Below are 25583 nucleotides of genomic sequence, written 5' to 3'. Positions count from 1 at the left end.
GTCAATCGCTACCAAAACCTCCAGACACAGGAACAGCTTTTTTCCTCAAGCGGTAGCCATACTTAATGCTGAACCACGTTATAGCTGCTAGGACTTGATAGTAATCAGCACAGAACTGTAAATGAACAATTCTCACATTGCTTACTGCCACTATACTTATAATGTCCTTAACTTGTAATATACACACTGTCTGTCCTTGTATTGTTTTTGTCTGTGTTTGTTAAGCAACTGCCAAGACAAATTCCTTGTAGGTGCAAACTTACTTGGCGAAAATAAATTGATTCTGATTCTGATTCTGATTCTGACTGGAGAAATTCTGGGGCAGGGGTCTTGCCATCAAGAACAGAGTTAAATATTTTTTCCAGATATGGTATGAGGAGCTTTTTAAATGTTTTGTAATAAATTGCCGAGAAGCCGTCCAGGCAGGGAGCCTTCCCGTTTTTTTATTTTTTAATAGCCAGGAAGATCTCTAGGTCTGTGACTGGGAGATTAAGGGCAGAGGCCTTATCTGGTAGAAGTACCGGACGTCTCGAATTTTGGTGAAATGGATTAGTGGAGGAGTGGGTTAGGTCAGGAGTTTTGGAGGAGTATAGAGACCTGTAGTAATCAGCAAATTCTGAGTGGATTTTAAGTGGATCGGATGTGATCGTGCCTGATTTGGTTTTAATTTGGAGAACTTTATTGATGGATTGGGTTTGTCTAAGTTTTCGTGCCAACCACGTATTAGGTTTATTGTACTGCGTGTATACTTTTGATTTGGTCCATCTAAGTGCCTTCTCTGTCCGAGCTGATAGGAGCATGTCTATTTGATGTTGAGTATCTTGTATTTGTTTGTATAAGTATTTAGAGGGGGAGGAGGCATGGGCCGTTTGTAATTGAAACAGCTTATGTTCTATATTGAGTTGATTTTCATTTTTTTCTCTTTTCTTTTGGGTAGCGATTTTTATGAGATGTCCTCTGATTGTTGGTTTATGAGCCAGCCAGAGGATGTCAGGTTTGATGTGATCCTTATCATTTAATTGAAAGTAATTAGTTAGCTGTTCCTCCACCTCTAATACTGTCTCGCCATCTGTTAATAGGCTCTCATTGAGTCTCCAGGGTGACCGAGCAATGGGGGTAGTAAGAGAAGAGCAGGCCATCCATACTATATCATGGTCTGACCACGTGCTGATCATATGTCTAGTAAATACTAGGTTGGGTATTAGTGCAGAAGATAAAAGAATTGCATCAATTCTGGAGTAAGTATGATGAGCAGTGGAGAAAAAGGTATAGTTGCGGGATGTTGGATTATGCTCTCTCCATGTATCGACTAGATGTATCTCTGAAATTGTCTTGTTTAGGGACTTGGATAGTTGGGATTGCCGTGAGGAAGGGGGTTGCTGTGACCGATCTAGAGTTGGATTGGGAGCTATGTTAAAATCACCAGCCCCTGCAATGTGATAAGAGGAGTAGTTTTCTAAATGTTTACGAATAGCATTGATAGGTGTCATAGGGGCCTCAGGGGGAGCATACAGATTTACTATAGCAAGTTTGTGTGATTGTATTGTACCAATTAAGATTGTATAACAGCCCTCTTCGTCACTAATGAATTTCTCTAGAACAAATGGTAAAGTGTTTTTGAGTAAGGTAAGGACACCTCTATGTTTAGTAGTAGCAGAAGAGACAAAGTGTCGCTGGTATTGGGCATCAAAATATTTGGGGGATGATGTTTTAGAAAAGTGAGTTTCCTGGATACATAATATGTCCGGGGAACATTTTCGGTAATCTATAAAGGCCTTTCTGCGCTTAAATGGCGAGTTTAGTCCTTTCACATTGTGGGAAATTATATTAATCTGTGTCATGGCAGTATATGATAGGGGGTGCCATTATAGGTGCTATGTAAGAAATGAGTGACACTGTGTCTCCCCCTCAACCAGGAGCATCTCTTAGACAGTGGAGGAGTAAAATAGCATAGACCTGCAAAAAAAACACAAAAAGAAACCGGCCAACGTGGCCTAACCATATCAGCAATCTAATTACTCAGATAAGTAGAGGAAAATGTCCTCAAAAGAATGAGGAGGGCTGAAAGCCATATTAGGGCGCCTTCAGCTCTGCTCATTAGTGCGGGGACAACATTGGAGACCTCGGCAGCCTCCCATTGCCCAAAGTAATAGCAATAGTAGGAATAATGAGGCTATAGCCAAAGTGGTCCCACAGCACCCTCTAGAGGCCATGACTTGTAAGGTATATTTACATATATATTATACAGCAAGGGAAAAAGAATAAGAACTGGGAAAATAATAATAATAATACATAAGATCAGGAAAATAAGGAGAAGGGGGGAGATATTCGGAGCCGAAACATTGCGGCGTAGGTTTTCAACACGTTGTTGTAAATATTGCCAAGACTTCATGTGGGAGATCAGCTTTTAGCCTTGAAGACTTGTACGTATTGCCTAAGTTATAGAACAGTGGAATGTCAAACTGCCCTAAAGTATGATAAGCGAGGCCACAAAATAGTAAGAGGTTGCCCTCTAAGTAGCAGAACATGAGGGTGGGTAGGGAGTTATGAAGTCAATCTCTCGCTGAGTCTAAGTAGCGGTGACATCGATTGGGGGAATAGAAAGTCCCAGCAATTTTTTGTGGTGGTAAGTTCTCCGCTGTTCCTAGAGTGTTAGGGATTGTGCTACGGTAGGTAGGGGGCTATTGTCCAGGCCAGAACATGGGCTAAAGCAAGGGGCAGTGTCTATTGATATGCGGGATAGAGTACTCACATGGCTCATGGAAGACCAGATTTCAGGACGTTTGAAGGTGAACTCGAAACAGGGGAGCCTTGTATTTGGGACCTGTATGGTTGAAGGTTAAGGGACCAACCTGTGTGGACAAGATCCCATGTAGTGGTCAGTGCACCCAGAGGGAGCTCACAAAGGTAGTGTTGAACGTAGGTGGCTTCTTCTAGCAGACCAGACCCTAGTTGGATGGGAGAGTCTCTGCGGGAGAGGTGCTGACGGCATGGATTCAAGTTGGATCCCCGCTTGCTCAAGCTGCCCGCGGCCTTCTTCGAGCGATCGGCACAAGTATGCTGTGCCGTTGTGTGTGAAGGAAAAGGGGAAACCCCATCTGTATCTCACCGCGGCCTTTTGTAGTGAGATAGTCACAGGACGGAGATTTCGGCGACGTTGTATGGTGGATGGTGCCAGGTCTGCGTAGAGTTGCACCGCGTTAGGAAGATCAGGCAGGGAAGTAAGGTTTCTGGCTGCCTCGAGGACTTGGTCGCGGACTGCTTCGTACTGAAACTTTAGGACCACGTCTCGAGGTAGGTCCGGGTTGCGGGGTTTCGCTAGTGCTCGGTGGATTCGAACTATGCGAAAGGAGGCCGGATCCATCTGGGGCAGGAGAGCGCTGAAAAGGTTTAAGGCGGTAGGCTTCAGATCTGTGATTGCCTCCAGCAGGCCTCTGATACGTAAGTTAGCTCTCCTGCTGCGGTTTTCTGCGTCTTCAAGCCTGAGTTCCAGTGCCTCTATCTTTTCCGCCTGCTGATCTATTTGGTTCTTATCTGCCTCCTGTGCGTCCGCTATGTCATCTACTTGTTTTTCAATGGCGTCTACTCGATAGCCCAGATCTTTGATTTGATCGGTGATATTTTTGACCGCCTCCTTCAGTTCGAGTCGAAATACACGCTGTATGTGTGTGAGGAGGTCCTCATGGAGTGGCGGTAGCTGAGGGGTCATGTCTAGGTCTGGGTTAAAGACCGGGGGCGATTCTGGCTGCTTATCAGGAGTAGAGGAGCTGCTCCGTGGCGTCTGACTTGCTCCGTCGGCCATTTTGGATTTGGAAGGGCGGGAGGAGGTCTGAGGTGAAAGTTTGGCGGCAGGCGTGGAGGTAACTATTTTCTGCCCGTTCTTCTCCCTTCCCTTTCCAGACATATTCAGCAAAAAGCTCCTGGCTTGTGGCGGCTGTGGGAGTGCTGTGGATCGGTAGTTTTAGCGTTGAAAGGCTGCCGAGGAGCGGAGCAACAAGAACTCACATGTAGTCCCGTCGGCGCAGCGCATGCGCCCCCGGCAATCGCCACTCTTGCATTCCCACTTCGTTTCCGCTGTTGTGTGTCCACCGTCGCCGGGTGGCGACTAGATTGGTGGACACACATACATTCTGTATCTGTGCTCACTTTCTCTCTACAGGTGCATTGCACCAAAGCTGGGTTCTGTTATTTTACAAGTTTGTGGAGGACTTCCGCAGTGTCAGCGCACATCTTGTGCGCTGACCACGGAGATGGTTCCACAATCGTTAATTTACTAGTTTTAACCACACAGCATCAATAGTATATTTTATCTCAGTAGAGTATGAATCATAAATTATACAGTACATTACCCTAAAAAACACAAGTCAATATGAAATTTTATGATAAAAAATATAACAAAATGTCAGATCAGTACTCACGGCTCGAAGTGCCATTAGTAGGCTAGAATACGAGAATAATATGGTACTAAGAGGCATAAGGAAACAAGTTGTAAACAAAGCCAGGATGTAACTGTTGTTGTTTGTACCTCCGGTGTACCAGTTGGGTCCACATGAAGTCCTCAGACCTAGTCAAGAAACACTTAAGGTATTAGGAAGGAAGACAAGTGGTGTGATCCATATAAACATAATCAATAAACATTTGACAGAAGTAAGTGCTTTAATAAATAAAAAATATAGAACAGAGTAATGCATTACAATCAAGTTAGCAGTCATTTCTATTTATATTCATATTGCTTACACTTTATATGTTACTATTATAATAAAACACACCAGTTTAGTAGCTTGGGCACTGAGGTTGCAATTTATTTTCCCTTTAAAACCAGAGCGATTTTAACATTTCATGCTCCTCCCATTCATTTGGCAATAACTTTATCGCTACTTATCACACCTAATGTATATATATATATTTTTTTTTTTTGCAGTACTAGGGCCTGGAGAGAGTCTAGGGCCCTGGTTTATGCTAGCCCCCAACAAATCTTGCCAAAAAAAAAGCTAGGTGGCCATCAAGGGTGGGCCCAAAGTTGTTGCTTGCCTAGGGCACTATTTCACCTTAATCCATCTCTGAAAGCACAGGTGGGCAGAGGTGGTACAGGGGGACTGAAGGTGACACAAGGAGACAGAAGGAGGCACAAGGGAACAGAGGGACACATGAGGCAGGGGTGGCACAAGGGGTCAGAAAAAGGCACAAAGAGGGAACAAACACTTGTGGGGGCATGTCTTAGTTCTTGGGGTGGGGCTTACTTCAGGTGGGGTTTAATCAGGGGGATGATGCCCCTCTGGACCAGTGGCACTCCAGGCAGTGGCCTGGACTGCCTATGCCTAAAACGGCCCCTGACTGCTGAAGTTGTTTCACTCCTTCACTGTCCTCCAGGTTACAGCCAATTACGTTTAATACACCGAATATAACAGTTTTAATCTACACCAGTAGAAGAGACCTGAGACTCATAAATGAAGTAGTTTGAGCCCACATTTGGCTGGACTGATTTCAGAAGCTGGAGAAATTCCCTCTCTGAGCAGGGCCATTTTACACCAATCAATACCTGTACATTTTTAGCTGGTCAGCCAGCACCTTTTTATCATTAGGCGGCCAATCAAAAGTTTGTTTACCTCTTAATGCCTATTTATGAAATATATTAAAGGGTGGATTCTTTATTTCACATCCAATACTATATATCTTGCTGAACAATACTGCAAATCAAAAGTGGGGCCATTTTAAGGAAATGATTACCGTAAATGCCCAGTATAAACTTTGAAGAAAGGCCAAACCATAGTATCATTAGCATGCTTGCCTTGTACTGAAGCTTGCCATCAGGGATAATATCTGCATGGAATATATATGTTTTTTTTCCATATTTGGTTGGGGTGCTAAAGTGTGCTCCATGTCTTACCATAATTCAAGTGTTCTCTGTGTAAATACGTGCTGCTTAGTTGTTGTTATTAGTAGTAAAGAATCCAGCTTACCTTCAGGGACGTAGCTGCACCAGCCAAAAAGAGGCGGAGAGGTCCAAATTAAAGCCCATATCCAGGTGAAGGAGCAACCAATAATAGCATGTTTCTGCTGAAATCGGAAATCTCCCATGGGTTTACAAATCACTATGTACCTCTCAAAAGCTAATATTGCCAACGACCAGAGGCCAACAATACCTGCGGTATAAGACAGATAAGGAAACTATCATTAGAGTTCCATACAACTGTTCTCAATCAGATTCATAAAACTCAGCTTCTATTTTGGACAATAAATGTCCATTCTTTGTTACTGAACTACCAAATGTAGATTTAATTTCACATCAAAACAGTTGCAAAAGGTGTTTAATTTCTATAATGCACTCTGTAAAGGTGGCCACACCATACAATTTTTTAAAAATTACTTTTCAACTCAAGGATCACAAACGATTGCAAGAAAATTGCTTGGGTATATACGTTAAGAAATTGACAATCTACCCTACACCATTCAATTTTCATAAAAATTGATTGGAAAAATCCACCACTCCCGATCGACTTGAAATAAAAAAAAAGCATTCTATTTTTCAGGAAATCCAATCATTTTTATCAAATTGTCAAAAAATTGGATCATTTTATTGTATCACGTGGCCACCTTAAGACCTGCACATTGCAAAAAAGCAATAGCAGTACCTGGTAATATCTGAGGTGAAAGGGCTGCCATATTTATTTCCTTGTAAATGTCAGTTGCCTGGCAGCCCTGTTGATCTGCTGGCATAAGTAGTTTCTGAGTAAAAACCCTGGAACAAGCATATGGCTAATCCAGTAAAACCTGAGTCACAGTATCTGATCTGCTGCAGGCTTGTTCATGGTCTATGGCTAAAAGTATTAAAAACACATGTCCAGGAGAACTGCCAGACAACTGTAATTGTTTAAAGAGAACCTGTACTGAGTAAAATTATTTAAAATAAACACATGAGGTAACTTCAAATGAACATTACATAGTTACCTTGCCATCAGTTCCTCTCAGAAGCTCACCATTTTCTTCTTACAGTGATCCCTTCCAGTTCTGACAACATTTTGTCAGATCTGAAATATATCAGTTGCTGTCAGTTACAGCTGAGAGGATAACTGATGTGTCCATGTTTCCCTATGGCTCAAGTGGGAGATGTTACAGTTTAACTGTGTGCTGACCAGAAAGCTGTTATGGTGTAATGGCTATTTTAAAAATGGAGGACGGAGAATTACATTGATCACAGTGGACAAACAGGACGCAGGAGAGGAAAAGTAGATTGAGGAGTAGTCTACACAGGAGGTAAGTATGACTTGTGTATGTTTATTTTGACTTTTAATTGTCAGTTCAGGTTTTCTTTAAAGGAAATAAATATGGCAACCTCCATATCCCTCTCACCTCGGGTTCCCTTTGAGACTTTGTGTGAGGTATTGGTGTACTGTTCATATATATATATATATGCTTATATTCTATCTGTGTATTTTGCAAATACCACTGACTACAAACATATGCGTTTTTCCAACGATTTGTGCACCACTATCCCAGTTTTTATGCTGTTCTAGTACCACCTCCATGACTAACAATCACTGTGTAGCAAACATGTATGGTGCCAGCATTTATGCAAGACATTGATTCTTCACCAAAACCCGGAACCCAAATAAAACATCCTGCCATATTCTTTGTAGCAACTGCTACTGGTAGCTGGCCCTGTGCTGAACATCAGAGGTGAACTGACAATCTTGAAAGCCATAACATAAAAATCCAACAGTTCTCAAGTTTCCTGAATGTCTATGGCTGTGCTTTGGAGAGAATATTGGCATGAAACCAACATGAGACGGAGAGGCAATGTTTTCTTTAGTCCAATGGACTTACCGCACCGGCATTGCAAAACATAAATAATGACACTGCTTAATGGTTTAGGGTACATCAAGGCATATTTAGCAAAACCATTTCAAGGAAAATTAGAGCAAAACTGGTGAAAATGTAGAACAATTACTCAAAGCAGCCAATCAGAATTCTTGAATTTGGCATCTGCACCACTTATACACCAGTTATTCTACAACATTTCTGGCACTGGTTTTGATAAATCTACGTCTCTGAAATAAACTTTGTTTCTACTAGCTGGTGGCTAATATGAATGTAAAATAAAATAGCACTTACAGTAGGCCTGCGTCTGACATGGCTTTACTGTGAATGATCACTCATCTCTACCATGATGGGCCATATCCTGTTTATTTAAGAAAACAATTCTTACTGTTTCTTCTTATTGTACACCTGTATCTGACGTGGCCTACTTATTAGCATGAGGCCCGGTCACCATTCCTTCAGCAAACGTTTCTCCAGAAATATGGAGCCAATGTAGTACATATCATTTCACACACAAGATCTTGCCATGAATTAATTATACATCTCTGCCATGGAGTGAAGATAAGCCAGTATTTCTACTTTTTTTAACTGTTTTTTTTTATTGTAGGCTTGAATCAATACAATAGTGATACCTGTTAGTCTGAATCCCCTACCAACAATCCTTTGGGCAATAAAATTACCTCAGTGCTGGAGGGAAATACAATAAATAAGACAATAAATAAGTTCCCTGCTTATACCTGTATCTTCCTAGCTACCTAACCCACTACCCCACACTACAGATAGCTGGATCTGCCAACACACTGTATAGCTTAACCACTTGAGGACCGCAGTGTTAAACCCCCCTAAAGACCAGGCCATTTTTCATGAAATAGGCCACTGCAGCTTTAAGGCCTCACTGCAGGGCCGCACAACTCAGCACACACGTGATCCCTCCCCCCCCCTTTTCTCCCCACCAACAGAGCTTTCTGTTGGTGGGGTCTGATTGCTCCCCCAATGTTTATTTATTTTTTGCCAAATATTTTTCCTTTTTTTGTATTAAATTTGTGTATTTTCTTTTCATTTTTTCCCTCTCCCTCCCTTCCTCCCCCGTCAGCTAATTACAGTGATCAGCTGTGATTCACAGCGGATCGCTTCTGTGTGCCCCAGGGGGACAGCCGTGTCACACGGCTGTCACCAGTACAGCGCTGCCTTAGATTGCCGTGCTGTTTGCCATCGAACTGGGAGACTGAAGGCTGAGCGGAGCCTACTAAGCGGAGAAACAGGCCTGCAGGACCGTACGCCGATCGGCGTTAGGCGGTCCTGGGGCTACAGCCATGGCCACGCCCATCGGTGTGATGCAGTCTGCTGAGAGTTAAAGTACAATAAATGTATTGCTTTCCATTTTTTTTAATCTTCTAACAAATCAACCCACATTATAGTGCACCCTGCAAAACCTTATGGAATACTTACTAACACATACTTACAGTTTGGTTGAAAAAAAGACTACGTCCATCAAGTTCAACCAGATATGGAAAAACACTAGCCTACGGTCATTTGATCAAGAGAAAGGCAAAAAAACAAACAACAAGTCTTATAAGCCTTGGATCAATTAGCCCTAAAAGGGAAATTAAATTGCTTCCTGACTCCAGATGGCAATCAAATAAAATCCCTGGATAAACACTGTCAGGAATTACCTAGTAATTATAGCCATGATGCAAGGAAAGCATCTAAGTCCTCTTTTAACCCAGATATAGAATTGCTCACCTGCCAAGCTTTTATATTTCCCTCATATATATTTATATACAGTATGTTGATTAGATCACCTATAAGGCGCCTTTTCTCCAGATTAAATAAACCCATCTTATCTAACCTTTCCTGGTAAGTGAGAACTTTTATCCCTCTCACAAATTATGTGGCCCATCTGACATTACTTCTACAACATTGGATAATACAGGGCTAGCCAATAACTATAGATCCATATCCACCCAAAAGGGCAGTAGCAAAATGAGCTCTAACAATCTATATGTACTGTCATAGAGTAGTTTTAACCACTTCCCGACCGCCGTATGTACAATTGGCGGCCGGGAAGTGCACCCCGCAAGGACCACCGTATTGACAAATGGCGGCGGTCCTTGTAGGGGCATGGGCGGAGCGATCGCGTCATCCGTGACGCGATCCTCCGCCTGGCGCCGCTCACCTGCCGCAACATCCCGCCGGCCATACGGAAGCGCCGGCGGGATGTTAACCCGACGATCGCCGCATACAAAGTGTATAGTACACTTTGTAATGTTTACAAATTGTATTATACAGGCTGCCTCCTGCCCTGGTGGTCCCAGTGTCCGAGGGACCACCAGGGCAGGCTGCAGCCACCCTAGTCTGCACCAAGCACACTGATTTTTTACCCCCCCTGCCCCAGATCGCCCACAGCACCCATCAGACCCCCCCCCTGCCCACCCCCCAGACCCCTGTTTGCACCCAATCACCCCCCTAATCACCCATCAATCACTCCCTGTCACTATCTGTCAACGCTATTTTTTTTTATCCCCCCCCCCTGCCCACTGCTCCCTCCTGATCACTCCCCCACCCAGACCTCCCCCCCCATGTACTGTATGCATCTATCCCCCCTGATCACCTGTCAATCGCCTGTCAATCACCCATCAATCACCCCCTGTCACTGCCACCCATCAATCAGCCCCTAACCTGCCCCTTGTGGGCAATCTGATCACCCCCCCACACCAATAGATCGCCCGCAGATCCGACATCAGATCACCTCCCAAATCCATTGTTTACATCTATTCTCTCCTCTAAACACCCACTAATTACCCATCAATCACCCATCAATCACCCCCTATCACCACCTGTCACTTTTACCTATCAGATCAGACCCTAATCTGCCCCTTGCGGGCACCCAATCACCCGCCCACACGCTCAGATTGCCCCCTGACCCCCCCTTATCAATTCACCAGTGCATTAATTACATCTGTTCTTCCCAGTAATAACCCACTGATCACCTGTCAATCACCTGCCAATCACCTATCACCCATCAATCACCCCCTGTCACTGCCACCCATCAATCAGCCCCTAACCTGCCCCTTGCGGGCAATCTGATCACCCACCCACACCATTAGATTGCCCGCAAACCCGCTGTCAGATTACCTCCCAAATGTATTGTTTACATCTGTTATCTTCTCTAAACACCCACTAATTACCCATCAATCACCCCCTATCACCACCTGTCACTGTTACCTATCAGATCAGACCCTAATCTGCCCCTTGCGGGCACCCAATCACCCGCCCACACGCTCAGATTGCCCTCAGACCCCCCCCCCCCCTTATCAATTCGCCAGTGCATTAATTACATCTGTCCTTCCCTGTAATAACCCACTGATCACCTGTCAATCACCTATCACCCATCAATCACCCCCTGTCACTGCCACCCAACAAACAGCCCCTAACCTGCCCCTTGCGGGCAATCTGATCACCCACACCAATAGATCGCCCGCAGATCCGACATCAGATCACAACCCAAGCGCAGTGTTTCCATCTCTTCTCTCCTCTAAACACCCACTAATTACCCATCAATCACCCATCAATCACCCCCTATCACCACCTGTCACTGTTACCCATCAGATCAGACCCTAATCTGCCCCTTGCGGGCACCCAATCACCCGCCTACATGCTCAGATTGCCCTCAGACCCCCCCTTATCAATCCAGGGCAATATTTACATCTGTTCTCCCCTGTAATAACCCACTGATTACCTGTCAATCACCTATCAATCACCAATTAATCACCCCCCTGTCACTGCCACCCATCAATCACCCCCTGTCACTGCCACCCATCAATCACCCGCTGTCACTGCCACCCATCAATCAGCCCCTAACCTGCCCCTTGTGGGCAATCTGATCACCCACCCACACCAATAGATCGCCCGCAGATCCGACGTCCGATCACCTCCCAAGTGCAGTGTTTACATCTGTTCTCTACCCTAAACACCCACTAATTACCCATCAATCACCCCCTGTCACTGCTACCTATCAGATTAGACCCCTATCTGCCCCTAGGGCACTCAATCACCCGCCCACACCCTCAGAACGCCCTCAGACCCCAGCCCTGATCACCTCGCCAGTGCATTGCTTGCATCTATTCCCCCCTCTAATCACACCTTGAGACACCCATCAATCACCTCCTGTCACCCCCTAGCACACCTACCCATCAGATCAGGCCCTAATTTGCCCCGTGTGGGCTCCTGATCACTCGGCCAAACCCTCAGATCCCCCTCAGACCCCCTTCCGATCACCTCCCCAGTGCATTGATTGCATCTATTTTCCCCTCTAACCACCCCCTGAGACACCCATCAATCACCTCCTGTCACCCCCCAAGCACTCCTATCCATCAGATCAGGCCCAATACAACCTGTCATCTAAAAGGCCACCCTGCTTATGACCGGTTCCACAAAATTCGCCCCCTCATAGACCACCTGTCATCAAAATTTGCAGATGCTTATACCCCTGAACAGTCATTTTGAGACATTTGGTTTCCAGACTACTCACGGTTTTGGGCCCGTAAAATGCCAGGGCGGTATAGGAACCCCACAAGTGACCCCATTTTAGAAAAAAAGACACCCAAAGGTATTCTGTTAGGTGTATGACGAGTTCATAGAAGATTTTATTTTCTGTCAAAAGTTAGCGGAAATTGATTTTTATTGGTTTTTTTATCACAAAGTGTCATTTTCCACTAACTTGTGACAAAAAATAAAATCTTCTATGAACTCGCCATACACCTAACGGAATACCTTGGGGTGTCTTCTTTCTAAAATGGGGTCACTTGTGGGGTTCCTATACTGCCCTGGCATTTTAGGGGCCCTAAACCGTGAGGAGTAGTCTAGAAAACAAATGCCTCAAAATGACCTGTGAATAGGACGTTGGGCCCCTTAGCGCACCTAGGCTGCAAAAAAGTGTCACACATGTGGTACCGCCGTACTCAGGAAAAGTAGTATAATGTGTTTTGGGGTGTATTTTTACACATACCCATGCTAGATGGGAGAAATTTCTATGTAAATGGACAATTGTGTGTAAAAAAAAATCAAACAATTGTCATTTACAGAGATATTTCTCCCACTTAGCATGGGTATGTGTAAAAATACACCCCAAAACACATTATACTACTTCTCCTGAGTACGGCGGTACCACATGTGTGGCACTTTTTTACACCCTAAGTACGCTAAGGGGCCCAAAGTCCAATGAGTACCTTTAGGATTTCACAGGTCATTTTGCGACATTTGGTTTCAAAACTACTCCTCGCGGCTTAGGGCCCCTAAAATGCCAGGGCAGTATAGGAACCCCACAAATGACCCCATTCTAGAAAGAAGACACCCCAAGGTATTCCGTTAGGAGTATGGTGAGTTCATAGAAGATTTTATTTTTTGTCACAAGTTAGCGGAAAATGACACTTTGTGAAAAAAAACAATTAAAATCAATTTCTGCTAACTTGTGACAAAAAAATTAAAACTTCTATGAACTCACCATACTCCTAACGGAATACCTTGGGGTGTCTTCTTTCTAAAATGGGGTCATTAGTGGGGTTCCTACACTGCCCTGGCATTTTAGGGGCCCTAAACCGTGAGGAGTAGTCTTGAAACAAAAATGACCTGTGAAATCCTAAAGGTACTCATTGGACTTTGGGCCCCTTAGCGCAGTTAGGGTGCAAAAAAGTGCCACACATGTGGTATCGCCGTACTCGGGAGAAGTAGTACAATGTGTTTTGGGGTGTATTTTTACACCTACCCATGCTGGGTGGGAGAAATACCTCTGTAAATGACAATCTTTTGATTTTTTTACACACAATTGTCCATTTACAGAGGTATTTCTCCCACCCAGCATGGGTATGTGTAAAAATACACCCCAAAACACATTGTACTACTTCTCCCGAGTATGGCGATACCACATGTGTGGCACTTTTTTGCACCCTAACTGCGCTAAAGGGCCCAAAGTCTAATGAGTACCTTTAGGATTTCACAGGTCATTTTGAGAAATTTCGTTTCAAGACTACTCCTCACGGTTTAGGGCCCCTAAAATGCCAGGGCAGTATAGGAACCCCACAAATGACCCCATTTTAGAAAGAAGACACCCCAAGGTATTCCGTTAGTAGCATAGCGAGTTCATAGAAGATTTTATTTTTTGTTACAAGTTAGCGGAAATTGATTTTAATTGTGTTTTTTCACAAAGTGTCATTTTCCACTAACTTGTGACAAAAAATAAAATCTTCTATGAACTCACCATACTCCTAACGGAATACCTTGGGGTGTCTTCTTTCTAAAATGGGGTCATTTGTGGGGTTCCTATACTGCCCTGGCATTTTAGGGGCCCTAAACCGTGAGGAGTAGTCTTGAAACGAAATTTCTCAAAATGACCTGTGAAATCCTAAAGGTACTCATTGAACTTTGGGCCCTTTAGCGCAGTTAGGGTGCAAAAAAGTGCCACACATGTGGTATCGCAGTACTCAGGAGAAGTAGTATAATGTGTTTTGGGGTGTATTTTTACACATACCCATGCTGAGTGGGAGGAAGATCTCTGTAAATGGACAATTGTGTGTAAAAAAAAATAACAAATTGTCATTTACAGAGATATTTCTCCCACCCAGCATGGGTATGTGTAAAAATACACCCCAAAACACATTTTACTACTTCTCCTGAGTACGGCAATACCACATGTGTGGCACTTTTTTGCAGCCTAACTGCGCTAAGGGGCCCAAAGTCCAATGAGCACCTTTAGGCTTTACAGGGGTGCTTACAATTTAGCACCCCCCAAAATGTCAGGACAGTAAACACACCCCACAAATGACCCCATTTTGGAAAGTAGACCCTTCAAGGTATTCAGAGAGGGGCATGGTGAGTCCGTGGCAGATTTCATTTTTTTTTGTCGCAAGTTAGAAGAAATGGAAACTTTTTTTTTTTGTTTTGTTTTGTCACAAAGTGTCATTTTCCGCTTACTTGTGACAAAAAATAATATCTTCTATGAACTCACTATGCCTCTCAGTGAATACTTTGGGATGTCTTCTTTCCAAAATGGGGTCATTTGGGGGGTATTTATACTATCCTGGAATTCTAGCCCCTCATGAAACATGACAGGGGGTCAGAAAAGTCATAGATGCTTGAAAATGGGAAAATTCACTTTTTGCACCATAGTTTGTAAACGCTATAACTTTTACCCAAACCAATAAATATACACTGAATGGGGTTTTTTTTATCCAAAACATGTTTGTCCACATTTTTCGCGCTGCATGTATACAGAAATTTTACTTTATTTGAAAACTGTCAGCACAGAAAGTTAAAAAAAAAATCATTTTTTTGCCAAAATTCATGTCTTTTTTGCTGAATATAATAAAAAGTAAAAATCGCAGGAGCAATCAAATAGCACCAAAAGAAAGCTTTATTAGTGACAAGAAAAGGAGCCAAAATTCATTTAGGTGGTAGGTTGTATGAGCGAGCAATAAACCGTGAAAGCTGCAGTGGTCTGAATGGAAAAAAAGTGGCCGGTCCTTAAGGGGTAGAAAGCCCTAGGTCCTTAAGTGGTTAAAGAGAATCTGTACTCTAATATTCTTACAATAAAAAGCATACTATTCTATTCATTATTTTCTCCTGTGCCCCTCTGTGCTGTTTCTGCCACTCTCTGCTGCAATCCTGGCTTGTAATTAACAGTTTTAGGCAGTGTTTACAAACAAACTAACCAGCTAAGCATAGTGTGTGAGTCACTCAGAGTATGCAGGGGGCCTGCAGAGGGTGTGTATCGCTTCTACCAATCACAAGCAGCCCTGCACATTCCACACAATCAAGCTTTAGCCCGACAAACAGGACAGAGGAAAGATACATTGATTTATTACAGAGACAGTGCAGTTAGGAAAGACTGCAGTAAGCCAGAGCAGATTAGAACAGGCATAGGAATTTATAGGATAGAAGAACTAAGGCTGAAAAATTTGTTACAGAGTCTCTTTAAGACTACATCTTTCCACCACGTCTTTGTGGGGTAAGTGAGGGGGAGGGGGTTCAGGGACAAAAGGGAGGAGGGGTTGCTTGGTGAATGTTAGGAAGGATACCTTGGGGGCAAGTGGGTAGAATAGCAAGTTATCTGATTTTTGAGGGAAAGGCAGAACAGGTATGGGAACAGAAAGGTGTAAAATTTTCATCATCGCAAGGAAAGTCTATAGTGAAACATGTATCATCAATGGTATTGGATGAGTGATGGAAAATATGTTTTTAAATTGTTATGCATTGAACTAAAAAAATAATGTATTTTCTATCACTCATCTATAAAATACTCTAAGGCACAAAGTCTACATCACAAAAAGTAATTGTTTTATCTGACGCATGTCCATTGGCCATTAGACAAGAACTGTAGAAAATGGTCATGGGCTCAACCAAATCTGAACAATATATGTTTATTATAGAATATCCATCGTATTACATCACAGTAAGCAGGGCCGGATTTACAGCTCAGGAGCCTAAAGGCACAGAAGTTCTGGCGCCCTAAGCCCCGCCTATCCGCACAGGCCACACCCCCAACTCACGCCCCTTTTTCTTACGCAAACTAATGTAGATATTACCAAAGGCAGTTAGAGAATACTAACAATATACAGATATTGCCAATGACATGCAGAATTTACCAAATATATGCTATTACCAACAACAAGCAGATAATACAAATCACCAGCAAGTGCGGTCACAAGGCGCCCAAGCGGACATACTGTGCATGCACAGCATAGTATGTCTGGGTTTGAGAGCGCCAACAGGACCCTTAGAATGGAAAGGAAAATAGGCAAACGGAGGCAGACACCGGCCCACGGGAGGTGCAGTAAGAACATGTACAGCTCCCCACACACACAGACAATTTGAGGATATGTTTAGGACTAAGATATCCTTTAAAATAAATATCAGGCATTTGCAAAAATGTGGAAAATGCGATCTACTTACCTGTTGCTTCCTCCAGCCCCGGAAAGCTATGTGTCCCTTGCCACAGCTCCGCTCCCAGCTGGTCTCTAAAGGTCCCCTCTGTTGCAGATGCCGACCTGGCAAGGTAGTTATTTTCTGCGCCATTGTGCGGCTGCTCACGATCACATAGCCGGGAGATTTGTGTGCAGGTGCAGTACTTCTGCGCCTGCACAGAACACTCCCGGCTACGTGACCGTGATCCCGCAAGCGCAGAAGATACAGACATCGCTGGGTTGGCATCTGCAACCGAGGGGACCTTTGGAGACCGGCTGGGAGCGGAGCTGTGGCAAGGGACACATAGCTTTCCGGGGCTGGAGGAAGGAACAGGTAAGTAGATCGCATTTTCATTAAAATACATATTTCCTTTAACCCTCACTGATCTCTAGCTGAGAGACTACATTACTTCCTCCTTCTAGACGTGTCCCCTGCTGAGGCAATCCTATGCTTCCCCTTACTCCTTCAAGTGGTTCCCCTCCCCATTTGACACCTAGACCTGGCCTCCAGCAGTGTTTTCACAGAGTGACACCTCAGCACTGACCAGCTGTTACCTGATCTGATCAGAGCAGCAAATACATCTGATTAGGTCAGGTGACATCTGGACAGAGCTGCCTGTCACCCTATGGAAACATCACAGGATTGTCTCAGCAGGGGACACTGTTCAGAAGGAGGGGAGGGGGGAGCATTATAGTCTCTCAGCTAGGAAAAAGGGGGGGGGGGAGGAATCAAAGGTCCCAAGCCTCTCTGCATTAACGATTAGCCACTTACTCTGTCACTATAACTGTCTGCAGAGCTCACTGGCAAAATGCAAGTAGTCTGAATGCACGCTGGTCCTGTCACTGTGATGTCATGGAGCAGGAAGGAATGGCATCTTCAAAAGTCCCGGGCACAGGAACAGGCTGAACCGAAAGACATGGGGAGGGGGGTGGGGGCAGAGCTGTAGCCCACACGTTGTGCAGCAAAATCATCCCAAAGCCACATGTAAGCATTCCGTGCTGCTCTCCCCACCACTAGCCTGTAACTTTACTGACCCTTTGCCTGCACGTGTGAAATGGAAGGGGGGGACGGAGCTGTGTGTACTTAGCCGAGCTCCACTTCCTCTACAGACTTTCTCCCCTTATAGCTCCCGGCGGCTACAGAGTGAAAAAGTAAATAAAGCCAGCCGGAAGACAGTGTACGCTGCTCTCATCTTCCCGACCCCAGTCCAAGGCACTGTGTCACACACCGCTCTCTGCCACTGTCTACTTCTCATGTGTGCCCCCAATAGAATACACACGGGGCGGGGGGCGGAGCTGTAAGGTAAACAGAGCAGCCGGGGCGGGCACTGGGCAGTGGTTCCTCAAACTCCCAGCCAGCAGCAGACGGACAATCTCGCCGCCCCCCGCCGCCTATGCACGCAGCTAGCTGTTGTTCACACAAGCGCTGCGTGCAGGCATGGAAACGGTGGGCGGGGAGAACGGGTAATGAATGTGTGTGTGCGTGTGTTGCCACTAGCCGCCCGCAGCCCGCCCCTCTCTGTAGTTCCGCCCGCGGTCGCCCGATTATCATGTAAATAAAGGCGCGAGCGGCCGCTATTGCATTTTCACTGATTCAAATTTAAAGGGGACATGACGACACAGACCCGCCCTTTGACCAATCAGGCACCTGTAGGCACGTGCCTAGTGTGCCTTATGGTAAATCTGGCCCTGACAGTAAGACAAAGCACTTAAACCAAATACTGTCAATATCTATGTATAAAATGCCCATAGTTTGTACTTCCTAGAGAGAGCTTTCTGATTCCTTTCAGCCCAGTACCAAAATCCTGCTGGTTCCCCATGATGTGGCTCTGACCACCCTATAACATGATTTAACAAATCAAACCATGCTGTAAACTTCCCACATGTATATTACATACATCTTCATCATCTATATGGGGACGTTTGTTGAACTGTAGGATCAACCAGTTATTTTAATAAATATACTGAATATAATGATATATAAAGTACCAGTGAAATATATGAACTACAGGCTCATTCATTTAATGAGACTAAACCTACAAAAAATATTAATATGCTAACTAAACCCAGCCTTTATCTAATGTAATTTTATAGAACGGGTCCAGTTAGAATATTTATTGAAAAATTTCCCTTTATGCCCCTAAAATATACAACATTAGATACAAATCAGTGGAAGTGACAGAGCTTGTAAGGCTACATTCACAGTGGGGTGGTGCATTGCATTGAACAATATAGTCATGTTGCTAAACAATGCAATACGTATATTGTAATTGTATGCTCACATCGATGTGGTAGCAGTAAGGTGAGATGGAATCCCTTGTCATTACGTGATGCATGCAGTGCCATGATGCCGCCTAACGTGCATGTTAACAGATGTGGTGAAGAATACTTTTTACCGTATGTACCGTCTGCTTCACTGTGTTCACCGAACACATACCACACAATGTGACTGTTTCCTTCTGTTGCACTGCGATTCTGCTTTTGGAAGATGAGCATAGCAGCACCCTCCTGTGAACGTAGTCTAAGCCATTCTCAGGCTATTAGAATCTTTGGAATGTTTTTGGGCTCGTATGCAATTAACTTTTCTCCTGAGTTCTCCTGGGTGTCATTTTCACACCTTGCCATAAAATGCCTTTTAAACCAACGGCAAAAGCAAGAAAATACTGAAACTAATTTTGATAGAGTCTTTTCACCTACTTTTTCAATTGCAAAGTGCTGAAAAGTTATTTTAACCACTTGCCAACCGCACGCTTATACCGTGCGTCGGCAAAGTGGCAGCTGCAGGACCAGTGACGCAGTACTGCGTCGCCAGCTGCAGGCTGATTAATTAGGAAGCAGCCGCTTGCACGAGCGGCTGCTTCCTGTCAAATCACGGCGGGGGGCTCCGTGAATAGCCTACGGGCCGCCGATGGCGGCTCGCAGGCTAAATGTAAACACAAGCGGAAATAATCCGCTTTGTTTACATTGTACGGCGCTGCTGCGCAGCAGCGCCGTAAGGCAGATCGGCGATCCCCGGCCAATCAGCGGCCGGGCATCACCGCCATGTGACAGGGGACAGCCTGTTACTGGCTGCACAGGACGGATAGCGTCCTGTGCAGCCCCGATCACCGGGGATGAGCAGATAGGAGAGGGAGGGGGGAATTTCGCCGCGGAGGGGGGCTTTGAGGTGCCCCCCCCCCGCAACTAGCCTGCACGCAGGAGCGATCAGACCCCCCCTGCACATCATCCCCATAGGGGGGAAAAAAGGGGGGCGATCTGATCGCTTTGCGTGCCCTCTGATCTGTGCTGGGGGCTGCAGAGCCCACCCAGCACAGATCCCTTCAAACAGCGCTGGTCCTTAAGGGGGGGTAAAGGGTGGGTCCTCAAGTGGTTAAAGAGAACATGAAAAACAATCTAAGAGAAAACTTGTGAGAAAATGTTAATTGAATAAGGGTCTTTGTGGGTGAAAAATGGTCTAACTTAGAATTATTATAAAATGTTTTATCTGGGCTTCCTTTCTCAAAATTATGGCATGAAAGATATACGTAGGATGCTGTTGCCTACTTCCTCTTGTAAAAATGCAAGTGTCATACTGTCCTTATTATCCATTGGATTTAATACATTCTCAGTCATTGTCCCAAAAAAGTATGCATATTGGGAGAGCTGTCCACTTATAGCATGCTTGTTCAAAGTCAGTTAGCAAAAAAAAAATATTGCCCCCCCCCCCCCGACCTTCCAACCTTTCGGACCTCCCACCCAAACATTTTGTGGGGAAATCTGATTTCCCCACAAAACGCAACCAGATTGTCAGCAGATTTCCACACAATATGCAACCTGATTGTCGGCAGATTTCCCCACAAAATGCAACCAGATTGTCGGGAGATTTCCCCACAAAATGCAACCAGATTGTCGACAGATTTCCACACAATATGCAACCACATTGTCGGCAGATTTCCCCACAAAATGCAACCAGATTGTCGGCAGATTTCCACACAATATGCAACCAGATTGTCGGCAGATTTCCCCACAAAATGCAACCAGATTGTTGGCAGATTTCTCCACAAATTGCAACCAGATTGTGGGCAGATTTCCCAACAAAATGCAACCAGATTGGCGGCAGATTTCCTCACAATTTGCAACCAGATTGGCGGCAGATTTCCCCCCAAAAATGCAACCAAATTGGCAGCAGATTTCCCAAAATAATGCAACCAGATTGTGGGCAGATTTTCCCACAAATTGCAACCAGACTGTCGGCAGATTTCCCCACAAATTGCAACCAGATTGGCGGCAGATTTCCCCACAAAATGCAACCAGATTGTTGGCAGATTTCCCCACAAATTGCAACCAGATTGTGGGCAGATTTCCCAACAAAATGCAACCAGATTTGCGGCAGATTTCCTCACAATTTGCAACCAGATTGGCGGCAGATTTCCCCCAAAAAATGCAACCAAATTGGCAGCAGATTTCCCAAAATAATGCAACCAGATTGTCGGCAGATTTTCCCACAAATTGCAACCAGACTGTCGGCAGATTTCCCCACAAATTGCAACCAGATTGGCGGCAGATTTCCCAAAAAAATGCAACCAGATTGGTGGCAGATTTCCCCACAAATTGCAACCAGATTGTAGTTAGGTAGCCAAGTGGGCAGTTAGGTAGCCGGGTGAGCAGGCGGGCAGTTAGGCAGCTGGGTGGGTGGCCGGGCAGTTAGGCAGCTGGGTGGGTGGGCGGGCAGTTAGGCAGCCGGGTGGGTGGGCAGCCTTAGTTAGGCAGCCGGGTGGGTGGATGGGTGGGCAGCCGGGTGGGTGGATGGGCGGGCAGTTAGGCAGGTGGGCGGGCAGTTAGGCAGCTGGGTGGGCGGGCAGTTAGGCAGCCGGGTGGGCAGGCAGGCGGGCAGTTAGGCGGGTGGGTAGTTTAGTGGGGTAGGGGCCCGACTCCTATCCCCCCTGCATCACCTGGGGTCCGGGTCCCCCCTCCCTTTACGAGCAGTGGGAGGTGCGGCATATTCAGGAGGCTCTGGCGGGGTAATCAGAAGCTAGAGGTTCTGCTGCCTCCCGGGCTACGGTGTCTCCTCTGTATGCCGCGCGCAATAAACCAGGAAGCAGTGCGCGCGGCATACAGAGGAGACAGCGTAGTCTGGGAGGCAGCTGAACTTCTAGCTTCTGATTACCCCGCCGGAGCCTGCTGAATATGCCGCACCTCCCGCCACTCGGAAAAGGAGGGGGGCCCGCCGAGGTGAGGGAGGGGGGCCCGGGCCGGCAGTATAATTAAATTTAAAAAAAAACAGTCCTCTCTGCTGCGGGCCCCCTGTGATGTAGGGCTGCCGCGGGGCCCCATAGCAATGGCTATGGCTGCTATCCCCATTGCTACGCCTCTGGTTAGGGCCCTGACACACCAGAGAGTGTTTTGCATGTCATTTGCATGCTTCTATTGATTTGCATTAAAATCCCAACTAAATTGCAGCGATTGCAATTTTTGAAAAATCGCAATCCTGCTGCGATTTTACACTGATTTTACACTGATTTTAACAACCTTCCTGGCAGTTCGGGGTAAGCCACGCAGGAGGATTTCTCAGGCCCTGCTGGGCCGATTTGCATAATTTTTTTTTTGCTACACGCAGCTAGCACTTTGCTAGCTGCGTGAGCACACCGATCGCCGCCACTCTGCGCCGATTCGCCGCGCCGCCCCCCCTAGACCCCTTGCGCAGCCTGGCCTATCAGCGCCAGGCAGCGCTGAGGGGTGGATCGGGACACCCGATGACGTCACAATATCGGTGACGTCATCCCGCCCATCGCCATGCCGGGATTTCCTGATCGCAGATCGCCGGAGGCGATCAGAGCGAGTGGGGGTATGCTGCTGCAGATGATTTTAATTTTTTTTTTTTTAAATGCTGCGCTGCCCCCTGCCGGTTTTTAATAGGGTTAATGTAAGTCAATGGAAGCATGCTTTTTTTTACACCAAAACCGACCCACAAAACTCTCTCTGGTGTGTCTGATCTCTCTCTTGGAAAAGGCTTTTTCATTTACAGTACATATACCCTATAAGTAGGTAGCAGAGAAACCGCTCACTCCCAGTAAAGAACCGCGCTGGTACCTGGAAACTGAATCCAAAAATATATGTGAAAAATATATGTGACAAAAGGAATGGTCCACACTTCTTCAAGCCGATCCCAACTTTATTCAAAGACGTATCATAAGGCACATAAAGCTGACATGTTTTGGTTCCGAAGGATTTTAATCATAGCTATGATTAAGGTCCTTCAGGACAGAAACATGTCAGCTTTATGTGACTTATGATACATCTTTGAATAAAGTTGGGATCAGCTTGAACAAGTGCAGACCATTCCTTTGTCACATACAGTATTCCCAATAAACAATTGCTATAAGCATATGTAAATGCTGCACAAGCCTTTTCACAGTTTATCGTTCCATTTCATTTTGCAGCTAGCTCTAAATGTGACAGTAAACTCAAACTGAAATACATAAGCCCCCCACTCTCACACACTTCCATCACCCAAAAAACACATTAAAACCAAGCCAGTTAATTTCAATTACTATTGGTTAGCAATGTGTACATCTTGCTTCTCTGAGACAGTAAGAGAACAGAGGCGCCAGCAGGATAAAAATGGATAAAACCTTTAAAATTTGCTTGGAGGAAGTGGTGGACTTACCTCCATAAAGCTGACATGAAAGACTGAATAGTAGCAATCATATTTATTATATAGTACCCCAAAAATGCAACACGTTTCGCAGGCCCAGCCCTCTTCATCAGGCAATAAATGTGGGGTCAAACCGAATTTCAGAAGTAGCAGGTGTAGCGCCTCAGTGACTGAGGCGCTAGACCTGCTACTTCTGAAATTCTTTTCTCTGTTCTCCTGTTCTCCTACTGTCTTACCGTGTCCACCCGTGGTGGAGGGGTGATCTACCCCTTTCTGATCTACAGAGAGCGACTTCTTAATCCTGAGTGAGGACAGGTCTAATCTCCTCACCTGCCTATACAGTGGTTGCCTATATGGTAACCCACGTTTGTAAGTATACTCTTCTCACTGATTATCTTTACTTTACTTATGCTTAACATACTACACTATATTGGGCTCTCGGTTTCTCTCAACTTGATCTTGCCTCTCTGATTCATGCCTTTAGAAGTTTTTTGCACCCAAATTTTATGTCCACATTAAAGACACTTATTTTAAAAGTGCAACAAACGTCCAATATATTTTTTGTGTAGTTATTGCCATTCCGATCGTGAATAAAACAACACTAGGTAAATGTATAATTGAAGGCTATGGTTAATATTTTTTTTTCTATTTTTATAAAAACGGCAAAGCTAGTTCAAACATATTTATTTTAAAATATGAGGGCTAGTGTGTATGGACTTTAACATCAGTTTGCTTTCAATTTAACTTCAGTTTGTCCAAGCTAGAGCAAGCTGATCTTAAACTGAACTCAGATGAAAATTAACCTTAAAATAAACTGATGTACTTGAAACTGTAGTCTTAAGTTCATGTACTTTTATCCTAAAAATAATTATTGACACTGAAAGCAGCAGTAATGCTTAACCATAACAAGAAAACATGCTGTTCATACATGCTGTTATATATTAAAATGTTAAGGAGATTGTATAAAATGCCATCTTACCTGTTAAGGACACAACAAATCCTTCACATTCACACATAGTCTTTCCTAGTGTGAAGTATCCAAATATATTGTTATGAAAGCAAATAGTGCTGCCAAATATTGTAACAAGTAGATCAGCTACAGCCAGGTTTACCAATATGTAGTTCAGTGGGGATCTCAGCTTTTTGTACCTGATAGTAACCACTATAACCATGCCATTAACAAAGATAGCTAGGACAACCACAATACCCATGAGGACTGCTATCATTAAGTAGGTGCTACGAGGAGCAAGGTGAGGCCATTGAGGTCCATCGAAGGGTCCAGGAGTCTCAAGAGCTGACTTGTTTGCTGCCGGCCGCATTTTGTTGCTGACTCGCTGTAACAGCTGTACCTGAGACATAGGAAAGAAGAGTACATATATGTGTCCACATCTAAATGCAAGATTCTGCTTTATAAAGTATAGGAGGTTTAAAGTTCCAAAGAGGATCTTTTTCTTAAAACAATGTAAGCTTTCTTATGCTTGTATGTTTGTAATCCACTCTCCTTTTCTTTACTTAAACTGACATCAGTAGATGGGGATGCAAGGTGACCCTGCTTCACTGATGCATAATCTAATTAACAAAGTAAGCATGCACAAATGTTTTGCTTTTCTTAACGAGATTCCAGCATACAAGAGGATTTACTGTGTATTAGGAACGGTCCTTTACTCTCTAACTCTGTGGATCTGCCCTAGACACATTCTGGTAATCAGAATAGTATAACAGAAAGGCATGTAATGAGTTGAAAATACATGCTATTGAGTTTAATCACAACCTAATCCTACTACTTAGCTCATACCACATGTTCTGAACAACTGACACATAGCCAAGGCAACAATTTAGTATGTATGGATGCCTGCAGAAATTGGTGGCTGATCATTCTCAAGAGAAGCAGTTGACTGGACAGGACAGACAGCCTGTTTTAAATGCTACTGTCTCCTCTCCGCAGTATTTCAGCACTAGCAGTGCATGGTGCTCAATCTCTGGCCCAACTCTCCAATCCTTCCTGCAATGGAATAAGCCTGCACAGTCAGTGGAGAAATCTTAGGATACTGAGGAATTTTCACCCTGAGAGTGGTTGGCTGGTGCCTGTATTGTGTTTGATGGATTTTCCTTTCTTGACCATTAACCACTTCCCGACCGCCTAACGCACAGGGGCGGCCGGGAAGTGGAGCCCG

At 44.8% G+C, this 25583-nt stretch overlaps 1 protein-coding gene across 1 annotated transcript in view; it reads right to left on the bottom strand.

The window, feature by feature from the left end:
* Nucleotides 1–24904, bottom strand: part of LOC137544300 (pinopsin-like) — a 36809-nt gene extending 11905 nt beyond the window's left edge. The window contains exons 1-3 of the mRNA XM_068265356.1: nt 24389–24904; nt 5961–6143; nt 4419–4564 (exon numbers count right to left, since the gene is read on the bottom strand). Of these exons, the coding sequence (XP_068121457.1) occupies nt 4419–4564; nt 5961–6143; nt 24389–24767 (708 nt within the window). The 5' untranslated portion in view covers nt 24768–24904. The remainder of the gene's footprint in view (nt 1–4418; nt 4565–5960; nt 6144–24388) is intronic.
* Between the last annotated feature and the right edge of the window lie 679 nt (nt 24905–25583).

The sequence above is a fragment of the Hyperolius riggenbachi genome, chromosome 2 (genome assembly GCF_040937935.1).
Source record: "Hyperolius riggenbachi isolate aHypRig1 chromosome 2, aHypRig1.pri, whole genome shotgun sequence".
Classification (NCBI taxonomy): domain Eukaryota; kingdom Metazoa; phylum Chordata; class Amphibia; order Anura; family Hyperoliidae; genus Hyperolius; species Hyperolius riggenbachi.
Note: the sequence above shows the minus strand (reverse complement) of the source record. Positions and strands in the feature narration are given on the sequence as shown.